Source organism: Ostrinia nubilalis, chromosome 16, assembly GCF_963855985.1.
Source record: "Ostrinia nubilalis chromosome 16, ilOstNubi1.1, whole genome shotgun sequence".
In the NCBI taxonomy this organism is placed as follows: domain Eukaryota; kingdom Metazoa; phylum Arthropoda; class Insecta; order Lepidoptera; family Crambidae; genus Ostrinia; species Ostrinia nubilalis.
In genome coordinates, this window is record NC_087103.1 from 13,416,045 (window position 1) to 13,434,989 (window position 18,945).

At 37.4% G+C, this 18,945-nt stretch overlaps 1 protein-coding gene and 1 non-coding gene across 2 annotated transcripts in view; one reads left to right on the forward strand and one right to left on the reverse strand.

Moving 5' to 3' along the window:
- Positions 1-18,945, reverse strand: part of LOC135079176 (neuroendocrine convertase 1-like) — a 32,495-nt gene that overhangs the window by 4,594 nt on the left and 8,956 nt on the right. The window contains exons 2-6 of the mRNA XM_063973765.1: positions 9,283-9,384; positions 7,614-7,802; positions 6,985-7,131; positions 1,520-1,621; positions 1,316-1,433 (exon numbers count right to left, since the gene is read on the reverse strand). Of these exons, the coding sequence (XP_063829835.1) occupies positions 1,316-1,433; positions 1,520-1,621; positions 6,985-7,131; positions 7,614-7,802; positions 9,283-9,384 (658 nt within the window). The remainder of the gene's footprint in view (positions 1-1,315; positions 1,434-1,519; positions 1,622-6,984; positions 7,132-7,613; positions 7,803-9,282; positions 9,385-18,945) is intronic.
- LOC135079587 (U5 spliceosomal RNA) lies at positions 16,284-16,401 on the forward strand. The gene has a single exon (XR_010258828.1). It is a non-coding gene; the product is annotated as a U5 spliceosomal RNA (small nuclear RNA).

Consider the following 18,945-nt stretch of genomic DNA (forward strand, 5'->3'; position numbering starts at 1 on the left):
ACTGGGAAAGTCGAGCGCGCGCGCATTTGCCAGATCGCTAGACGTGTCGCAACACTACATTGCATTTTCCTTTGCAAAAAATTAATGCTTCTTGTTTTATTGTTTCTTAGGAGTCAGATTGTTTCTTAAAAAGAACTGAAGTTGAATTTATAAGTACAAAAAGACTGTTTTGTTGATTTAAGTCTGTGTAGATTTTATTAATAAGAGTTTAATAGTATTATTACTTAAGTACTTTCAGATACTTTACATTTTACCTTACATACAGCAATAAGTGAGAGTCAGACTGATTACTAACTTTATTATTTAGAATTTTCATAATTTTATTAGTACAAATGGTACTTACCAAAATTACAATTAATACCGAAAAATATAAATAAAAGTGACTTTATTTTCCATAAATACGTTTTTTATTTTTCTTTTTATGTACTATTATCAAAACTAAAAATCACTAAATACTAGACCAAGTAACTTTGCAATCCGGCCGGATCCGGACGGATCCGGCCGGATTAGCGTCAATCCGGTGAAATCCGGCCGGATTGAAAATGATACCGGATTGCAATCCCTAATTATATTCTCATGATAATAACAGTTTTGTTGTATGGCGCTTCATGCATAATGGAACAAGGCCGGTTTTTGTCGAACGCGTTCGGTTAGCTGTTACGTCACATTTCTCCGAGAGTACCAGGGCACCATAAACGCAAAGATGCTGAGCATAGCATGGTCATTGTACTTGATGCGTAGGGAGGGGAAATCGAATCAACGGCATTGACCCGCATTATGGTTTCGGCAAGTTTGACCGTGGTCATGGACATGGCCAATGGTCAGGAACATTTATACAGTGATTTGTCTTCTTTATTGTTGTATTGGAATAATTTTATTTGAAGAAACAAATACACTTCTTGGATGTTTTTTGTATCTCATCTCATTGATTGCAGACGGTAAATCTTAAACACCACGTATGTCAGCACCGGGTAACATGGAAAGCATTGGTGGAGGCCCATGTTTAGCAGTGGACGTCCTATGGCTGAGATGATGATGATGTCAGCACTTGGAAGACATTGATTCTAGCACTCTGCGACTTTAAATGCCATATTTTCACGCTTTCTGAGAAATTCTAGTGAACCGTACTGAACACAACGAAAGTCTGATGCCTGTGTAATTTTGAAAATAAAAGATTTCGTGCAAAAAGTCACCGATGAGCTGATGTGACCCAATGGCCAGTTGAAGAAGAAATTGTCATTCTATTCAACGACATTTTGAGCTCAACATGGCGATCAAATGTACCAGGCGTGTAGCGGTTGCAAGGAGCCCTTACCGATCGCTTCGCCCTCCACTCTGTCGGTTATTCGGCCATCGAGCATCCGGACTCCACCCACTCGAGCGCCCCAGGCCACACCCACCCCACATTTCCTGTTATTCGCGGTCATCGCTATCTGTAAAATTGTACAACTTTTATCGAGGCAAAACGAGAAAAGATTTTAAAAAATTCCATCAGTTAATAAAAATAAATATTGATTACCTCGCCAGCGCACCTGGTGCCATGAGAATTCCTGTTCAGTTTTTCATACCTAGGCAACGGATCAGAGTCGTTATCGTTGCAATCCCAACTTATTTCTGGATCCTATAAATGAGAAATTAACATTACAGTAATATTACCTATTTCGCATGATTATGTGTATTTGCCTATTTGGTATTATTTCAAACAGATCAAAGTTATCCCTATTGCTATGGAATTAAGGTAACTGTGGCTGTGTGGAAGTTAAAAATATGATAAGATGATTGCGATGTTTAAATCACTCCTCAAAACTCGTGCACTCCCAGTACTCTCGTGGAGAATGGTTGAAATTTTCGAGCTCGGCATATCTCGGAATCCTCAGTGCAGTGAGGCCACAGGCCAGTGAGACTACGATTTTGAAGCAGCGAGTGATTTGTGTAGTGTGGCACGTACGAAGTGGTCTTGGGAATTAAAAAAATACTCGTACAATATGCCAGTAATTTCCTATTACATTACTTTTTACTAAAAAAATACTTTTAAATAAAATAATTTATTTCATATTTTATTACATTTTATATTATTCAATTAATTGTAGAACTGTTTAGAATGAGATTTCTTACCGTCCAACAGATTTGTTTACACGAACTAACTTAACGTTAATAGAATTAGAAATTTTTATTTTTTATGGCACATCTGATTATTAATAAATATTTTTATTAATTACCGTTATCTTGCTGCTTGGGGCTTGCCAAAAATCAAGTCACCCCCACCCAAGCTCCATTTATCCACACAAATTCAAAATAATAAAATTCAACAACAACGTGCAGATGAGTCGTTTTACCACGAAAATTTCAACCTTGCTCCGCGAAAGTACTAGGGTTATATGAACGTAAGGAGTCACGTCTACGCGTCTGTCTGTTATTTATACAATGCAGCCAGTTTTGCTCTAGCAGCAATACATTCAGCTTAGAAAGGCTTAGAAGCGTTGCTGTAGTCGTGTTGTTACAAATACCTGTTACATACTAGACAAAGACAAAAACACTTTTCAACGGACATTACAAGTACAATGAAATAAATTATTTAAATATCGATTACTTGCATCTTATTAATCAGGTCAACTAAAGATTGTCAAAAGTTCAGTCATTCTGCGGAAGAAATATCAAACAAAATAAAATTAAGATTTACCAGTCGATAAAAAGTAACATGTTAGCGTAACGTCCGTGGTAACGTAATGGAACTCAGTGACAAAGATTTCAGTTATCCTTCACAGGTCTCTACCAGGATAACATAAGCATACAGAAGTAGATTTCTTAGCAGTAAATTAACAGCGGCAACAGCGGTAAATCTGTAAGTAATCCAGTAAAACCAGTCTCATTCATTATGCTGCACACAGCAGAGTAGGTACTTACTACTTATACTGCTTATACAAGACGTATTTCGACAAATTGCGCAGATAAGTTATTTTATTTTATTGTTTTAGGTATCTTTAGCGAATACGAGTAGTAGTAATGACGTGATAAAAATTACGACTACTTTATAACTACGAAAAAATATTCCATCGAACAAATGAATATTCAACAACATTTTTATTGCGAATTCAGTCGAGCAAGAGCTCAATAAAATTAGCATACCTCCCAAGAGGCCACAAGATGTGCCACAAGTCTGCAATGAGAGCCGATTGCAAAAAACACGCTTAACGTGTTGTCAGCACTGGCGAGTCATTTTAGCACAAAATAACACGAGAAATACCAGGATCGCATGGGTATGAAGGAGATTAATGGAGGCGACATCACTACTCGGATGAATTTACCATTGGTAGGTGGTGTTTTTTAAACCGCTTGCAAAAAATATGACGAAATAAAAACCCACGAACGATCTTTCGATCCTCTCTACTGGCTCTTGCTTGTACGTGCATTCCAACTTCCTTGGATAGTGCACTGCATACCACCTCTACCACAGTACCACTTCTGTCACTCCACCACACACGCTTTGCGTGTTGTCCGCGCAGTTGGAACGTTTTAATACAAAATACCACGAAAACTACCAGGACGGCATGAGTTCCAAAGAGCTTCAATACTCCCCGCGTGTGTACTCTGTATTCGTGACGGTGAATGACGAATCACAACATGAATAACAAACGCACACATGCATCACGAAGGTCGGTCACATAAACTTTTTTGTATTGTTGATTGTTATCAATGATGTTGTTTCTCTCATGTGGTCTAAAATAATATATTTTCTAAAACCATAAATCACATTAATATAATTTTTATTATGGTTTTAGAAAAAACATCATAAAATCATAATATAACTTTTATTTTTTATTATTTTGTGCAGAAATTATAAGCAAGCGTATTTAATTTTATGGAGCATTGAATCGAATAATAAAATGTTTTTTTTGAATACTTTTGTTAGCATTTTTATTATTTATTTATTATTCATAAGATTGGATTAATTCAGTCAAGTCGTCGTCTGTTTGATTCTCTGGCGCACAGTTGAGTCTTGAGTCGTTTTGGCACAAAATATCGCGAAAAATACCAGGATATAAGAAGTTTTCAAGAAGCTATTTCGTTCATCCGAACCAATTTATGTAGCATGACGTCATTATCATACGTATTATATTATCTGTGGTTATACGCAGCTACACCAGTGGCTACACTATAAAATTAATAATATGGCATTTTTTATTCGATTCCTTAGCTAGTTCTATGTGATTAATGAGTCTAAATACTAATTTGTAGCGGCAAAGGTAACCTATGACAAGGCAGAAGGCAAAATGGTACAAATGTGGAATTGAGCAGCGTAAAGCCGCAGGCGACGAGATGCATAAGCCAAACTTTCCATTTCAAAAGTGAGTCAAGCACATCAGACCTCATAGAAAATAACCTCAGTGATAAGCTTGATGAGTAGTGTCGTCAACATAATTTTAGTGTGATTTTTTTTGGAATTTAGACCAGCAGCAGCTGCAGTACCACAGAATTACCTAGTAGCACTACGAGGAAGTCGTTCAAAAAACAATAAATCACTAATGTTATTAATCCGGACATTTTTACAAGATTTTGAACCCATAAAACTATGTAAATATTAAAAAGGAACGCAACACAAATCAATATTATTATAGTTTTTATTCACAAAACAAATCTCGCTTCCCGGTCGCGGCCGCCTGCCTCCACAAAACACGCTTTGCGTGTTATCCGCACAGTTGGATCCTTTTAACACAAAATACCACCGAATGTACCAGGACGTCATAAGTTTGAAGAGCTTTACGGCTCATTCCGGGCGGAGCTGCGGAGTTCGAACAGGAAAATTGCGCGAACTGGTTTAATGACATCACAATTAAAGTAATTAAACTGATCGAAGGATCTATTTTGGTATTAAAGCAATTTGTAAGACTCAAGTTTAAAGGGGGTTTAAAATCAAGTTTGGGCCTTACCACAAAAATATGGAACATATATGGAAAACTGTTCAATGTTTTTGTGGTAAATCCCTGAATCCTATGTCTGAAACCCTTTTTTTTCGATCATTATTACAGTAAGTTCATTTATTATTACTTTATAAGACTTTTGCGTGATTCCGTCAATCCAAAACAAAAGAAACATCCGAAACTTCGGCCGAAATACGAAGCTCGTTCGTTTCGGAGTAGCGCCCTCCGTCAGACGTATCGACCGTTCTCCGCGAAAAGTACCAGCACGACATAAGCGCGACAGAGGTTGTTCGAAATGTTCGAATTTACTCCCTTGGGATGGGAAACATCGTTTAGTTCACATTGCCGATCCTAGACGTTTTCATTCATGCAATATCTACTATTGTAAAAAAAAGTAATTTATTATGAGTAGGTATGGATGAAGAAAAAATAAAGCATTATTTAATCGAAACTGTAAAAATTACAATAAATACTTATTTTGCACAAACTAACTACATGTTCATCTAAACTTTTTTCTATTTTACTCTCAGTTGTAATTAATGTCTCTCGTAGGGCTGATTTTTCAATCGTCAGATATCTTTTAACTTAGATTTTATTTAACTGACTGAAGAATAAAACTTGTCATTTTGCAATATAATATTTCCCATATTGAACTATCAATGTGTCAAAGTTATTCTTCAGTTAAAAGTTACGTATTCGCCGATTGAAAAATTAGCCCGTAGTAAACAAGATGTGTCGTTTTAGCACAAAAATTGAAACCATATTCTACGAAGGGACTAGGATCGCATGAATGTAAAGAGCTTAAATGTACACAACTCGAAAGAGGCCAAAGTAACCGACTAATATTCACAAACAAATTAATTACAAGTACCGAGAGCTTCACAGACATATAAAAAATAACTTTGTCAATATTATGTGATATCCTACTAGGAGATTAGCGATAATGCCTGACTTTTTTTTACAATAAACCAACAAAACAAATAAACGTTAACAATAAACCATTTCTTTACGGTTTTATCTTGGGTTTTATTTATTAAATTTATTTGGGTCAAATCTAGTACTAAAAATGAATAGGTATATGTAATTATAAACTAGTTTTCATGATTTAGCATTAAAACAAATTATGTATAAAATTATTAACTTCATTCCTATAATTTTGGTGTATCATAATATTTATGTTTTTCTCCTTCCACACTACTAAACCGAGTCAGTCGAGCAAGATGCGCCGTTGTTGCACGGAAATTTAAACCGTTCTATACGAAACAACCAGGAGAACATGAATTCAAAGAGTTTATCGGCGAAGCTTTGATAATAATACGAGCGAGACTGGCGAGACTGCATCGAGAAAGATCCGTCATTGTTCCACGAAAATTTCAAACGTTCTCTACCAAACAACCAGGAGAACATCGAGTTAAAGAGTTTGTCGTTGAAGCTTCGATAATTCGAGAACGCATCGAGAAAGATGTGTCGTTGTTCCACGAAAATTTAAAAGGTTCTCTACGAAACAACCAGGAGAACATAAAGTTTAAAGAGTTTACAGTTGAAGCTTCAATGGGAGAGCAAGTCACGCCCCCAAAAGGTGGGCTAAAGTTGTCGATCTATGTACGCAACATTTACTAGGGCTACATAAAATGCATGACAATTTATTATTTGGCTATGCAAGAAGTAGAACGCGTTTTTTTGACTCAAAGGAGGAAAAAATTTAAGTAGGGCTGTTCCCATTACGAGTAACAGTTGTAGCACAGAATAATAATAAGTTGGTTGTAGTAGCAAAAAATAGCTAATCGAGTATTATTTAGCAACAAAGCTACGCTACATGCATCTCATTAATCACCATGACCTTTTTTTGCGTGCCTTTTCTGGGGTTCTGCTGCAGATGCAAATAGCCTTTTGTTTATCTTCTTAATTTTATGTAATGTTCTTGTAATCGTCACCACTCATTTTCTCACCCACTTCTTGGCAAGTAGGTAGGTAAGAGTAGTAAGCCAACAGCTTTTTTTAGTAATTTTTTATATCAAAACATACTAGCGTCCCTTCCACCTCCACCAGGGTATCATAAACTCACGTAGTTAGCGCGGAGGTCGGTGTGGTTGTGCTCGATGCCGTCGTCTAGCACGGAGACGCGGACGCCGGCACCGTTGATGCCGAGGGCGTAGACCGGTAGCACGTTCAAGTCCAGTCGGGGCAGGGAGCGGTCGGTGCGGGTGTCTTGCTGTGGGTAGATGGAGATTATTTATTTATTTAGTTTGAATAGTATTTAAGGTGAACTCTTAATGCTATAAGGAATTGTCTGTCAGTTAACCTTTGGGTTGAGAAGAACATAAATAGCTGACGTGAGTGCGTTGGTTGAACAGTATTTGCATCAAGAACACGACTACATGACGTCATGTTAACTCATGTCTCGATTTAATATGTTGGAAAAGGAAGGATGGGCATAGTTTTGGTGAAATTCTTGTAAAGCTATTCTTCAGTTCCTAAAAAATAAGATTCAGGCTGAGTTTCCACCAAAGATGTGCCATGAAGATGAGGTGAGCGAGGATATACAGTAGCGAAGCTGTGATTGAGCTAACTGAGGCGTGATAAATGAATCGATTTTATTATTAGTTCTTCACAAACAAAACCATTGATAGCTACGCATCCTCGCACATCTCTGGTGGAAACGCAGCCTAATGCAGGTAAGCCTTGCTCACTTACCAGATACCATTCCTGGCCCCATAGCTCATCATTAAAGAGTGGCCTCCTGCTACCCTCTGATCTTCTAGTTCTGACAGCGGTACCGTTCTCCAGTTCCAACCTCTTGACCCGGTGGACTGGTTCATCCGGGTCTGGCGTTGGGTACCGCTTCACGCGAGACTTGAGGAAAAGTTGTTCGGCCCATCTGATCTGTGATGCAAAATTGTGTAAAAAATAATAAATGGTAATAAAATAACAACGAAATTATTTAATTATTATTAATACGAGTACCTACGTCCGATAAAATAATAAAATTCCATTCATGGTCTAAAAACTTTTCATAACACTTTACCTATTTGGTAGGGACGAGAGCGAGTTGTTCGACGAGTGCAAGATGTGTCGTTGTTCCACGAAAATTGAAACCATTCTCGACCAAACTACCAGGAGAACATAACATTATAGGAGCTTCGATGGCCGGCAGCCGGCGCGCGGCACGCCCCAAGCGGGCCAAAGTTGTCCACAAATGTACGCGAAATTATACCAGGGCTACATAAAATTGAACGAGTCAAAACGACCTACGATACTTGTTTCGCCATAGTGTAAAATGGACAGATGTTAAACCACAGAATAAATTACTTGAACCGTTGGTCAACAATTTATTATAATAGAGTTTTTTGTGTAACCGCGGCACGATTAGGAAGAGGAAAATAAATATAAATTATAGTTTAAATGCATACAGGTATAATAAAATTAGACCTACGATTTTACACATTGAATAGAAGAAGTAAATACATATTCCTATTTAATTTCTAAGATTTTTTATGTAAAGTAGAGCCCGAAAATAATTGTTATATGTTTTAGAATTTGTTTGAGAGTCAGTCCTCAGTAAGCCTGTCTTATAATTCTTTCTTTCTTTACTGTTATTTTATTATTTTTTATACTGTTTACGAGGTACAGTCAAGGAATGAAAAGGTTCGTCAGTTTTCAAATTGATTCCTTCAACGAATCGCGAGCACATATTACCTTTTGAAACTATGTTACAGAATAATCTCGAGTTAGAGAAAATAATCTTTAACTGTTCATCAGTAAAGTTCAAAATTATTCAGATCAAAGTTGTTTGACGATTTATCTTGTCAAGAAGATTATTATGATTGATATACTAAAACCTTCTTGTTGGTTCAACCTGCCATTATTATTTCTTTTAAATAAAAAAAACTATTGTCAATTGGTCAATGTCATCATTGCATTGCACTGATGGGATAGAAAAATAAACAAGCAAAACCTTATTCGTCATATTTATTTAAATGTTAGCAGCACTGTTTCTTGCACTGTTATGTTGGCAGGTTTGACTCTTACAGTGCAAGCGAAAACCGACACTAAGGTGACGAACCTTTTCATTCCGCGACTGTACATGCTAACCGTGAGTGGATGCACGGGAAAAATGTTAGTCTAATAATAATTTCCTGTATCGTATGTTTACTACATCACACAAACGCAAACACTATAATCATCTCATACAAAAAACGGAATGACCGAATTCAAGGCTGTTTTCCCCATTCGTCCGTTGCTAAGCAACGATAATGAGTCACGGAAAGAAGACCACGTGTATCCCAGCTAGAAGCTACCAGGAGAGCATGGGCCTACAGAGGTGTGTGGGGCAACATTAGACACTACACACGCAGGTTCTCACCCTCCTATCTTTGACGAGTGTGGATGTGTGCGAGCTGGGGGCGCGTCTCTGCTTCTCGTGTTCGTATTTCAAAAATGTGTATGTGTTCGGGAACGCGGCCACCTGGAAAAAACAAGGAATGTTAGCGTTTTTTTCTTTTTGTTATGGTGACGTCATGCGTTTTGCACTAATAGCCAGCCAGTGTTTTATCGAAAAAACGTTATTTTTATGTTTTTTATTCTTTTACGGTATTCAAATATTGACGGTTTCTCTTGAGTTTCAGTAAAGTTGCCACTTTATTAGTAGACCTCACGCTCGCAGATTTCTTAAAATTAATGATTGTGGTTTGTGATCCACCATCATCCCAACTAATATTATAAATGCGAAAGTAACTCTGTCTGTCTGTCTGTCTGTCTGTCTGTCTGTCTGTCTGTTACGCTTTCCCGCTTAAACCTCGCAACCGATTTTGATGAAATTTGGCATAGAGATAGTTTGAGTCCCGGGAAAGAACATAGGATAGTTTTTATCCCGGTTTTTGAAACAGGGACGCGCGCGATAAAGTTTTTCTGTGACAGACACAAATTCCACGCGGGCGAAGCCGCGGGCGGAAAGCTAGTTTTCACATAAATATTTGGCTAAAAATAATTAATTTTAAAATAAAAAAGAACTAGGTAGGTACCTAACATGGCACTTCACCTTCACGTTGAGAAGTATAAATTAATGATGTTATGATGGTTTTTTTTAATAGTTCGTTCTCTGTAGCTGTGCCTTATTAATAAATAAATAAATACATACACGGATAAACGAAAGCATTCTACGTTCTGCTTTGGCAGGAAGCCAATACTGTTCCATACATTGCTGCTTCATAAATAAGTATTGGGCAGTTCGTTCATACAAAACTGGCGATGTACACGGAGTGATATTTCTGTACATGTTAGTATGAAGGGAGGGTGGGTTATTTATAGAGGGTGTACTCCAAATCTGGCCACGGAGGGTAATGCGTGCAGTGTTGCTAACATGAATTGGTAACTAGCGTTTATATTTTTGAACAATTTCTGAAACATTTAAAACATTTGTCTAACAAAAAGTAAGCGACTTATCCATTTTAAAAACGATCAAACTAGTTGTCTGGCAGATAATGCTTTTGACATTCAGTTTTGTTCTTTCCACATTATTTTCCTAAGGTTTTAAAGGTATTTATGACGACTTAACATCGATGGAAGCGAAATAGTAATAACTTTTAAAAAAAATAAAACCGACTTCAAATGCGTGAACACAAAAAAAAACTGAAAATTAAAAATATTGCGTATAAAAAAGTTCATCCCCAATTTTCCACCCTTGGGGGTGAAATATTTTCTTCAAATTCGCATGAAACCACTCTTTTGATAATACCTATTCAACAAAAAAATAATCGTTCAAATTGATTTATAATCGGCGGAGATATTGCGTATAAAAAAGTTCATCCCCAATTTTCCACCCTTGGGGGTTGTTTTTTTATTATTAAATTTAAATGGGACCACCCTTGAGGTATTACCTATACGCTGAAAAAAGATTTGTTTAAATCGGTTCATAATTGGCGGAGTTATCGCGTAACAAACATAGAAAAAAAAAAAAAAAAACATACGGGTCGAATTGAGAACCTCCTCCTTTTTTTGAAGTCGGTTGAAAATAGAAACGATCACTGCAAATCTCTTTTGCATTTTCCTACTGCCCAAACTCCCGGAAACAAATGCCAATCAGCCAAATCTCACTGCTGTCACTATAATTGCGTTTTGTCCAGAATTCCCTCCTACGTGTTCATCGGTTCCTGGTAACCAGCGTCCAAAACAATGGGATGTAGGCGGCGCCCTAAGACAGTGCTGCTTTGGGCGGATTAAGGAATTAGAAGGTGGAGGTAGATACTTAGAGCAGGAGCCCACAACAACAAGTAATAAGAGTTTCATTAGAAGAAACTGTTTAAATCCTTATCTGGCTTTTAATGGTGTTTTATACTTCTTCTTAATTAATTTTGGAACTGTTACTTTCATTGTTTTGCCATAATAAAACGCTTGGGGCCTGGAGGACCTTATAAACTTTGTTTTCACAAATGGAAACGCCTTGTTCGAACCAATACTTAAAATGCTCGTTTGTAGATACTTGCCTAAATATTATGATAGGCGTTCTTAACCAAACAAAATAAAATAGAAAACCTTATTTTCTCTATTAACTAGTTATATTATATTAAAACAATATAGTAACTTAACTTTTGTTTTAATGCAAATTTTGATAAAGACTTATTTACAAATCAATGATGCTCCTCGTAATTCAAGTTTGAAATCGTAGCATTCGTAGCGTAGGGTAAATCAAACTCTTGTCATGTTTAATAAGGTTTTCAGTGGTAACCACTAATTATGAATGTGAAAAGAATAAAGCAATAGACTACTGGGACTGGGGGTAACTAGCCCAAGATTTTTTTAATTTTAAGCTTTTTAATTAAAAAAAAAAAATCAAATTCAGCCTTTAACGAAGAGTTTTTTCTTTCGACCTTTAGTGACATTGCTGACATTCATGTCATGAAATGGATGCCGTCATGTGATGTCCCGGGCGCTCCTAAGTACCAGGAGCGCATAAACGGCAGCTAGTAGACTCACACATGGGGCACACACACGTAGTGATGTACCCATCAAATCGGTAATTTTCAATACCGGTTTAGATGGCCCAATAACAAGATGGGACGATTTTGCCTTTTATGAATTATGGATAATCTAACGTCAAATATTACTGGAATATTTGTGCATGGTTAATATTAATAAAATCTATAAACTAATCAACGTGTAACTTGGGGTGGAAACTTTCTATTGAAAAAATATTCGGTTCTCCTGATAAACATACAAACTACTTACTACTTTTCCATTCCCAACACATAAAATCCGGATTTTCACAAAAAGTTTACAGAACAGAGAGGAAAGCTTTTTTAATTTCCAGAAATTATTAATCCAATGCGTTATTCTCGGACATATTTATATGCAGCAAGGCTGTATAGGCAGGCCTCCGTCACTCGCCTATGCCGGCCGAGATAATTACCTACAGCGCCCGACAACTTCAAGTTGCAAATCAGTCAGGGCCGCCACGCGCTTGTGAGCACACGCGTATTTCTTCTATACACGCTCGGTCGATCATCGTCGCAATCAAGGTTTATTGTTCCAACAGCACTGTTATTCTTCTTTAATGGAAAATCGTAATATTTAGGAATAATAATTAACTGTAGTGATTTAAATAATTTAAAAAACTACACTTTTTAAATAATTTTGAAATACTTATGACAAAAAACTCTAGCAAAAAAAATATTTTAGCTAATAAAACATTAACTTTACTTCACCGTGTCTATTTTCCGACACTACACCTTTTAAAACTGTTTGTCCAATTTCGAATTATCGCAACACTGAAGTTTATTTAATAGGTACTTTAGAGAAGGTACGATTATACAAACACCACTAGATTAAAGTTTACCAATCGTAAATACAATAAATGCTTCTTATAATTAAGTTTTTATTTATTTTACTTTGCTTAAACAACCCTGACGCTTGAGCTGTGAGGTAGATCAATTCTGAACACAAAAAAATTGCGCTCTTGTGAGCGTAGTAGTAAGGTGCGATTTCGAATGCACCATGTGCGTTGGATATTTTGCATTATTATTATTATCGTTAAAATGCCGGCATCTGATCCTACACAAAGGAGTGCAATTTCTGTTGCTACTATTTTGTATTCTGTGGTATAGGCCAGTAGAATTAAACACAAAAATTGATTAAATCGGAAATAATTCCTACAAAAGATTTTTTTGCTTTAATGGCTTCATTGGTTGCCCATTAAGACTCTCCTAAGTTTTCGACTTCGACGGAGTTGTGCTTAAGTGGTGGGGGCCCCCGAAAGGGGCGTTTTTTCGGTTTTCCGGTTATACCGCGTAAAGGACTTACCCTATCGAAAAGTGGTCTTCATGACGGTTGAAGGGCACTTAATCCTGCATTGAATAAGACCAAATTCAAATGTTTTGGGCAAACCGTTCCCGCGCTAAAGTTCGGAAAAGTAGAAAATATACGTATAATTAATGACCCTCTCCACGTCCAATGGCTTATTACCCACAGGCTTCCAAGTCTTGAAAAGGGCCACCTCAACCAGTGTAACCCTATCAAGGCTTACGAGCTTGATGCGCCTATCCTTGTGCGTCCCAGCCGTTCCTTAACTGCGGTTGGTGCACCTCTTCCTTGCACTCTCCTGAATGACCCTGTGTTACCTACTGTGGCTGTCCCTCTTCCTTGGAGCCTCCTGCACGACTACGTTGCCTAGCCGTATGCCTGGTCCAAGGTTCGACGCCACAAAATCAACTTCGCACGCGTGAAAATAGTTTAAATACCGCATTCCGTGCTTGCAACATTTTTCTTTACTGCTTCGGCTCTATTAGTCGTAGAGTGATTGTATATATCCTATAGCCTTCCTCAATTTATGAGCTATTTAACACAAAAATTATTATTTCAATCAAACTAGTAATTCTTGAGATTAGCGCGTTCAAACAAACAATCAAAAAACTCTTCAGCGTTTTAATATGAACTTGTTGTTGTTGATTTTTGGCGTCAAACCTTAGACCAGGCAGACGGCTAGGCAACGTAGTCATGCAGGAGGATACAAGGAAGAGGGGCAGCCACAGTAGGTAACACAGAGTCGTTCAGGTGAGTGCCAGGAAGAGGTGCAGCAACCGCAGTTAAGTAACGGCTGGGACGAACAAGGATCGGCGAATCCAGCTCGTATGCCTTGATAGGGTTACACTGGTTGAGGCGCTCCTTTTCAAGACTTGGAAGCCTGCGGGTAACGAGCCATTGGACGTGGAGATGGTCATTAATTATACACATATTTTCTACTTTGCCGAACATTTGCACGAGAACGGTTTGTTCAAAACATATGAATTTGGTCTTATTTAATGCAGAATTAAATGCCCTTCAACCATCAGGAAAACCACTTTTCGATAGGGTAAGTCCTTTACGCGGTATAACTGGAAAACCGAAAAAGCGCCCCTTTCGGGGGCCCCCACCACTTAAGCACAACTCCGTCGAAGTCGAAAACTTAGGAGAGTCTTAATGGGCAACCAATGAAGCCATTAAAGCAATAAAATCTTTTGTAGGAATTATTTCCGATTTAAAAGCTAATTCTACTGGACTAGTAATTTGTCTGTTGTTAAGCGCAAAGCAACTACAAACTGGTATTACCGGTAAATCGGTATAATTCCCTAATCTCCCAAAATTTTCAGGCTCATCACTAGCGATTAGCACACATGAACGCAATGTTTACGGGGCGTGGCTGGCGCAGCTGCAGACAGCCGATATTTTTGCTTTCTAATCGCTCGCACACATCGGCCCTTATCGTAGCACGTAGCAAGTGTGCATGCGATGAGTGAACCATGTGTGGCGTGGCATAGAGGTGTGAACAATGTCACCATTTCGTTCGACTACTATACATGAAAAACCGAGCCTCGTATGGAGCGCGTATTTCATTGACGATAATTTCAAATACCGGTTGGTGGATAAAGAAATTACAGCTAATAAAAGTGCTTTCGATAAAAATCATGTCTGTACTTTCAACAATTCGTTTTCTTTAAGTTATCTCATAAAATTGCAATGTGAGCTTAATGAGGTTAAACCATCATTCGGCATGAAACAGTTACTAACTAGATTTATTTTTCCTTATTGTTTGCCCCGTTCAATTTTGAACCGGTACACCATCACCACCGCATTCCACGCACTCATCCGTAGGCAAACATCATCACCTATTCACCTATTGCGTACTCACGTATGTGTAAACATGTGGATGTAGTATCAACAACATCCTACATACAAATAATTAAAACGTGCTAACATGTCCACACATGTTGACTAAACTACATGTGGTGATGTCAAACGCTCGTATGTGTCATATCAGTGGAGTCATGTGAGTCGTCGGAGTCACATATGTACCAGGCGAGCAGAGTCACCGAGGAGGTCGACCGCACATGTGCCGTATGTGTGCGTGGCACTCGTGGGGTGGTTCTCTGTGTGAGTACGTGCAACCCCTTCTGTCTACATGGGGTGAGGAGGAATACGCTTCTCCTACTTGTGGAACAGATGGCGAATAAGATAATACATGCGATAACGATTTGTATGGAAGCATGGTGTGTGTCCTGATGCGATGTGTGTTAAAACAAATCGGTTAACATGAGCAGTTAGGTTGGCGTTTTGTACAAAAGCTACGTCAGTGACAAAAAGTCATGTATTCGTATTCTAAAAGATTTTATAAATGGATAATACCTATAATTTTTTTTTATTTCTGCCTTACTAAATATTGTAAAAATTAAAAAAACTATGCCATTATGATGGATTTGAAAAATTATTTTGTATAGCGGTTATACAAAATAATTTTTCAAATCCATCATACATAATGGCTATTTCCAGCCTAACACCTGTGTATTTCCTACATACATAGCAATTAATTTAAGAGGACAAAACAAATAAATTGAAAAAGAGGCTGACAATAATGACTGAGTTTCTTGCGCTGCTTCTTCTCAGCACTGGCCCATTTATTGTTCTAAAGCAGTGGTAGGGTTAAACTGGGACCTGTAAAAGTGCTTTTTAGAAGCCTACTTGCATAAATAAATGAGTTTTATGAGTTTGTTTTTAATTTTAAAATATCCTTTTTGTAGGCTAGTGAGGTATTTATTTCAGCGTGACTATAATTAATAATTTTATTTCAAATTGCTTTTATTAAAAATAATTATCTACCTACAATATTGTATTTATATCCAATTTTTAAGCAAGGTGATAATGCAAGAATAACATAACGAATCAACAGCAAGTTAGTGCCAATCGGGTTCTACGACTACGAGATTCATTCAATACAAGCAGATAACAGACACGAGTTGTAATTCTCATCAGCGCCGCTAGATGGAACTGTGCTGAGTTGACTCGCGGTATCATTTGATTTTTTCCAGAACTTAAGTAGTCCGGCGACCGCCAATTTCGTTACTCTGGTTTCCCTTCAATACGTATAAATCTTTCGCCTTTTACTAAAGATTTCCGTGGAGGGGAACACTCAAATGAGTCTATCTCTATTTTTGAAAAACCCTGCTTCGGCAGGGTACAGAAACTGAAAATGCGGTGCTTGGCATGTTACTATGATGCCTGAAAACTGAAAAGATTAATTTATGCATTGGTAGGTATGTAATGTATAATGAATTCTGTAAGGCACTTAGCCCTAACGATAGCCGTCGTTTATTAATTACACCACTATGAAAAATCTATCTGTGTACTCGTATGTATAGTCGTCAGATCATAGTAAAATAAAAATAATGATTACCTAACTGCTCGATAAAGAACTTGAAAGTAAAACTTTAACCTTTGTTATAACGAAAAAATAGACATTTAGTTGACAATACGAAAATTAATTGAAACATGTAGTGGGAAGCACAGAGTAAAATGGAATATTACAGACATACATTGAGGAACGCCCTCATGAAAGTTTATTGAACTTTCCCGAATAGACGTTCGCGTTCTCCACATTCCTCGGTTTCGTAAATTCGGTCAAACTCGGGGAAACGACGACCTCCTACACACTCATGCTCCCCTGTTCCCGGGATAGGATTTTCTTGTAAAATATGTAAAAACGAAAAGAACCTTTCTTCCATTATTATTTCCTTATTTTTAGGATTCTTTTGGTTTGAAAATTGAACATTATTACAAAAAAATTTTTTCGTGATAGTGCTCATAGTTGTATGTATAAAATTGATAGCTGAAAAAACAAACTGTTCGGTTTAATGTAAAAAATACTGCATATTCCAAAACATAATGAAATTATTGTAAATTCGTAGTACTATACAATACTCATAGTCATACATCATGACGTGTACTTCAGCTGCCGGTATTTATAGAACGCAGAGCGTTACAACGTTACAACATCATTCATGAAACTTCAGGCGCGCTGACTGAAACAGTATGTCAGACATCCCTCTCGCACGCCCCGCCCCCTGAACGCGCTGAAACGTCACGTAAACGCCTGAAAATTAATTCCTACGTGACTCTGGGCGCCTGGTACAAGCGACGCCAAATCTACAGTTAGCGCCGCCTGAAAAACTTTCACGAAAGAAGAGACAAGGATTCTAGCCCTAAATTAGATTTTCAATATTTTCATAACAACCACAAAATCGTGTTCTTTTGTTCACTGCTTTAATATGTATATTCGTAATGGATTGTTTGTACTGTTGTTAAAACATTTATTCAGAATTTCAAGACTTCAATAGTTAAATAATATTCTGAAAACTTTGAAAAGCAATTATTGTATTTACTACCTACGTGTTCTCTTCCATATAAATCTTATTTTTCACCTGAAACTAAAATTATAGCGTAAAAGCGCCATCTGAGTGTGAAGATATGAAACGCGAGACTGAGCTACGAATGCGGACTACGAACTACGAACCTACAATCATTCTACAATACTGAAGTTTCTAACAAAGTACGAGGAGGGCAGCACTGTATTTAACTTTGCGAGAGCCACCGACTTGCTCTACACAACAATGATTTATTTAGGTAAATAATTTAGTTACAGGCATTGTAAAAACACCTGTAATTTAATAGCCAGAAATATATTTTTAAACTGTTTCTTTTATATTGAACTTTCTATCATAGAAAGGCCGGGACACGACTGTATCCTACCTATGGTAAACATTTATTTTGTATGAAAAACGCTGCGGTTGTAAAAAGGTATACGTTTTTGAGAGTCATTCATGCTCAAGGCACAGTTAGAACAAACTCATTATTATACTACTAGCTTTCCGCCCGCGGCTTCGCCCGCGTGGAATTTTGTCTGTCACAGAAAAACTTTATCGCGCGCGTCCCTGTTTCAAAAACCGGGATAAAAACTATCCTATGTTCTTTCCCGGGACTCAAACTATCTCTATGCCAAATTTCATCAAAATCGGTTGCGAGGTTTAAGCGGGAAAGCGTAACAGACAGACAGACAGACAGACAGACAGACAGACAGACAGACAGACAGACAGACAGAGTTACTTTCGCATTTATAATATTAGTTGGGATTGGGATGGGATGGTTAGAACAGTCTGAAAAATATGTATTCTTTTCACATTTATTTTGATAATACATTTATTTTATTTTCTTTATTATGTTTGCTTATTGTTGCTTGTTGTACTGAGAGATACAGACAGACAGCAATAATACCACAGAATAATAATAAGTACTAATACTCATAAAGATTCGATACATCCTCCCGTCGATCAATCTGGGCAATTTGCATCTCATCTGTATATTTTTACACCGCCCACACCATCGGTGTTACCCGGCCAAGCTGGGACGTCTACTAATACAAATGGAGTTGTAAATGTGGAAATATTAAAAAAAACTGGCCGATTTTCATACAAAAGGTACCTTTTTTATGCAGAACAACAAGGCAGGTACACGTATTTGAACGCAATCGCACCGGTTGTTATGTGAGATGCTGTCTAGGATGGTATTGTATACCTACATATCTGCCCTGTAAGTGCTTATTCACTCTTGCCTTGAAAATTAAATCACCATGTACCTACTTTATTCTTCTACCTAAATTCTATACCTTCTCTACTTAAATATTGTCTTTTCGAAAACGGCATAAACTATTTTCTTGTAAGTACTGAAG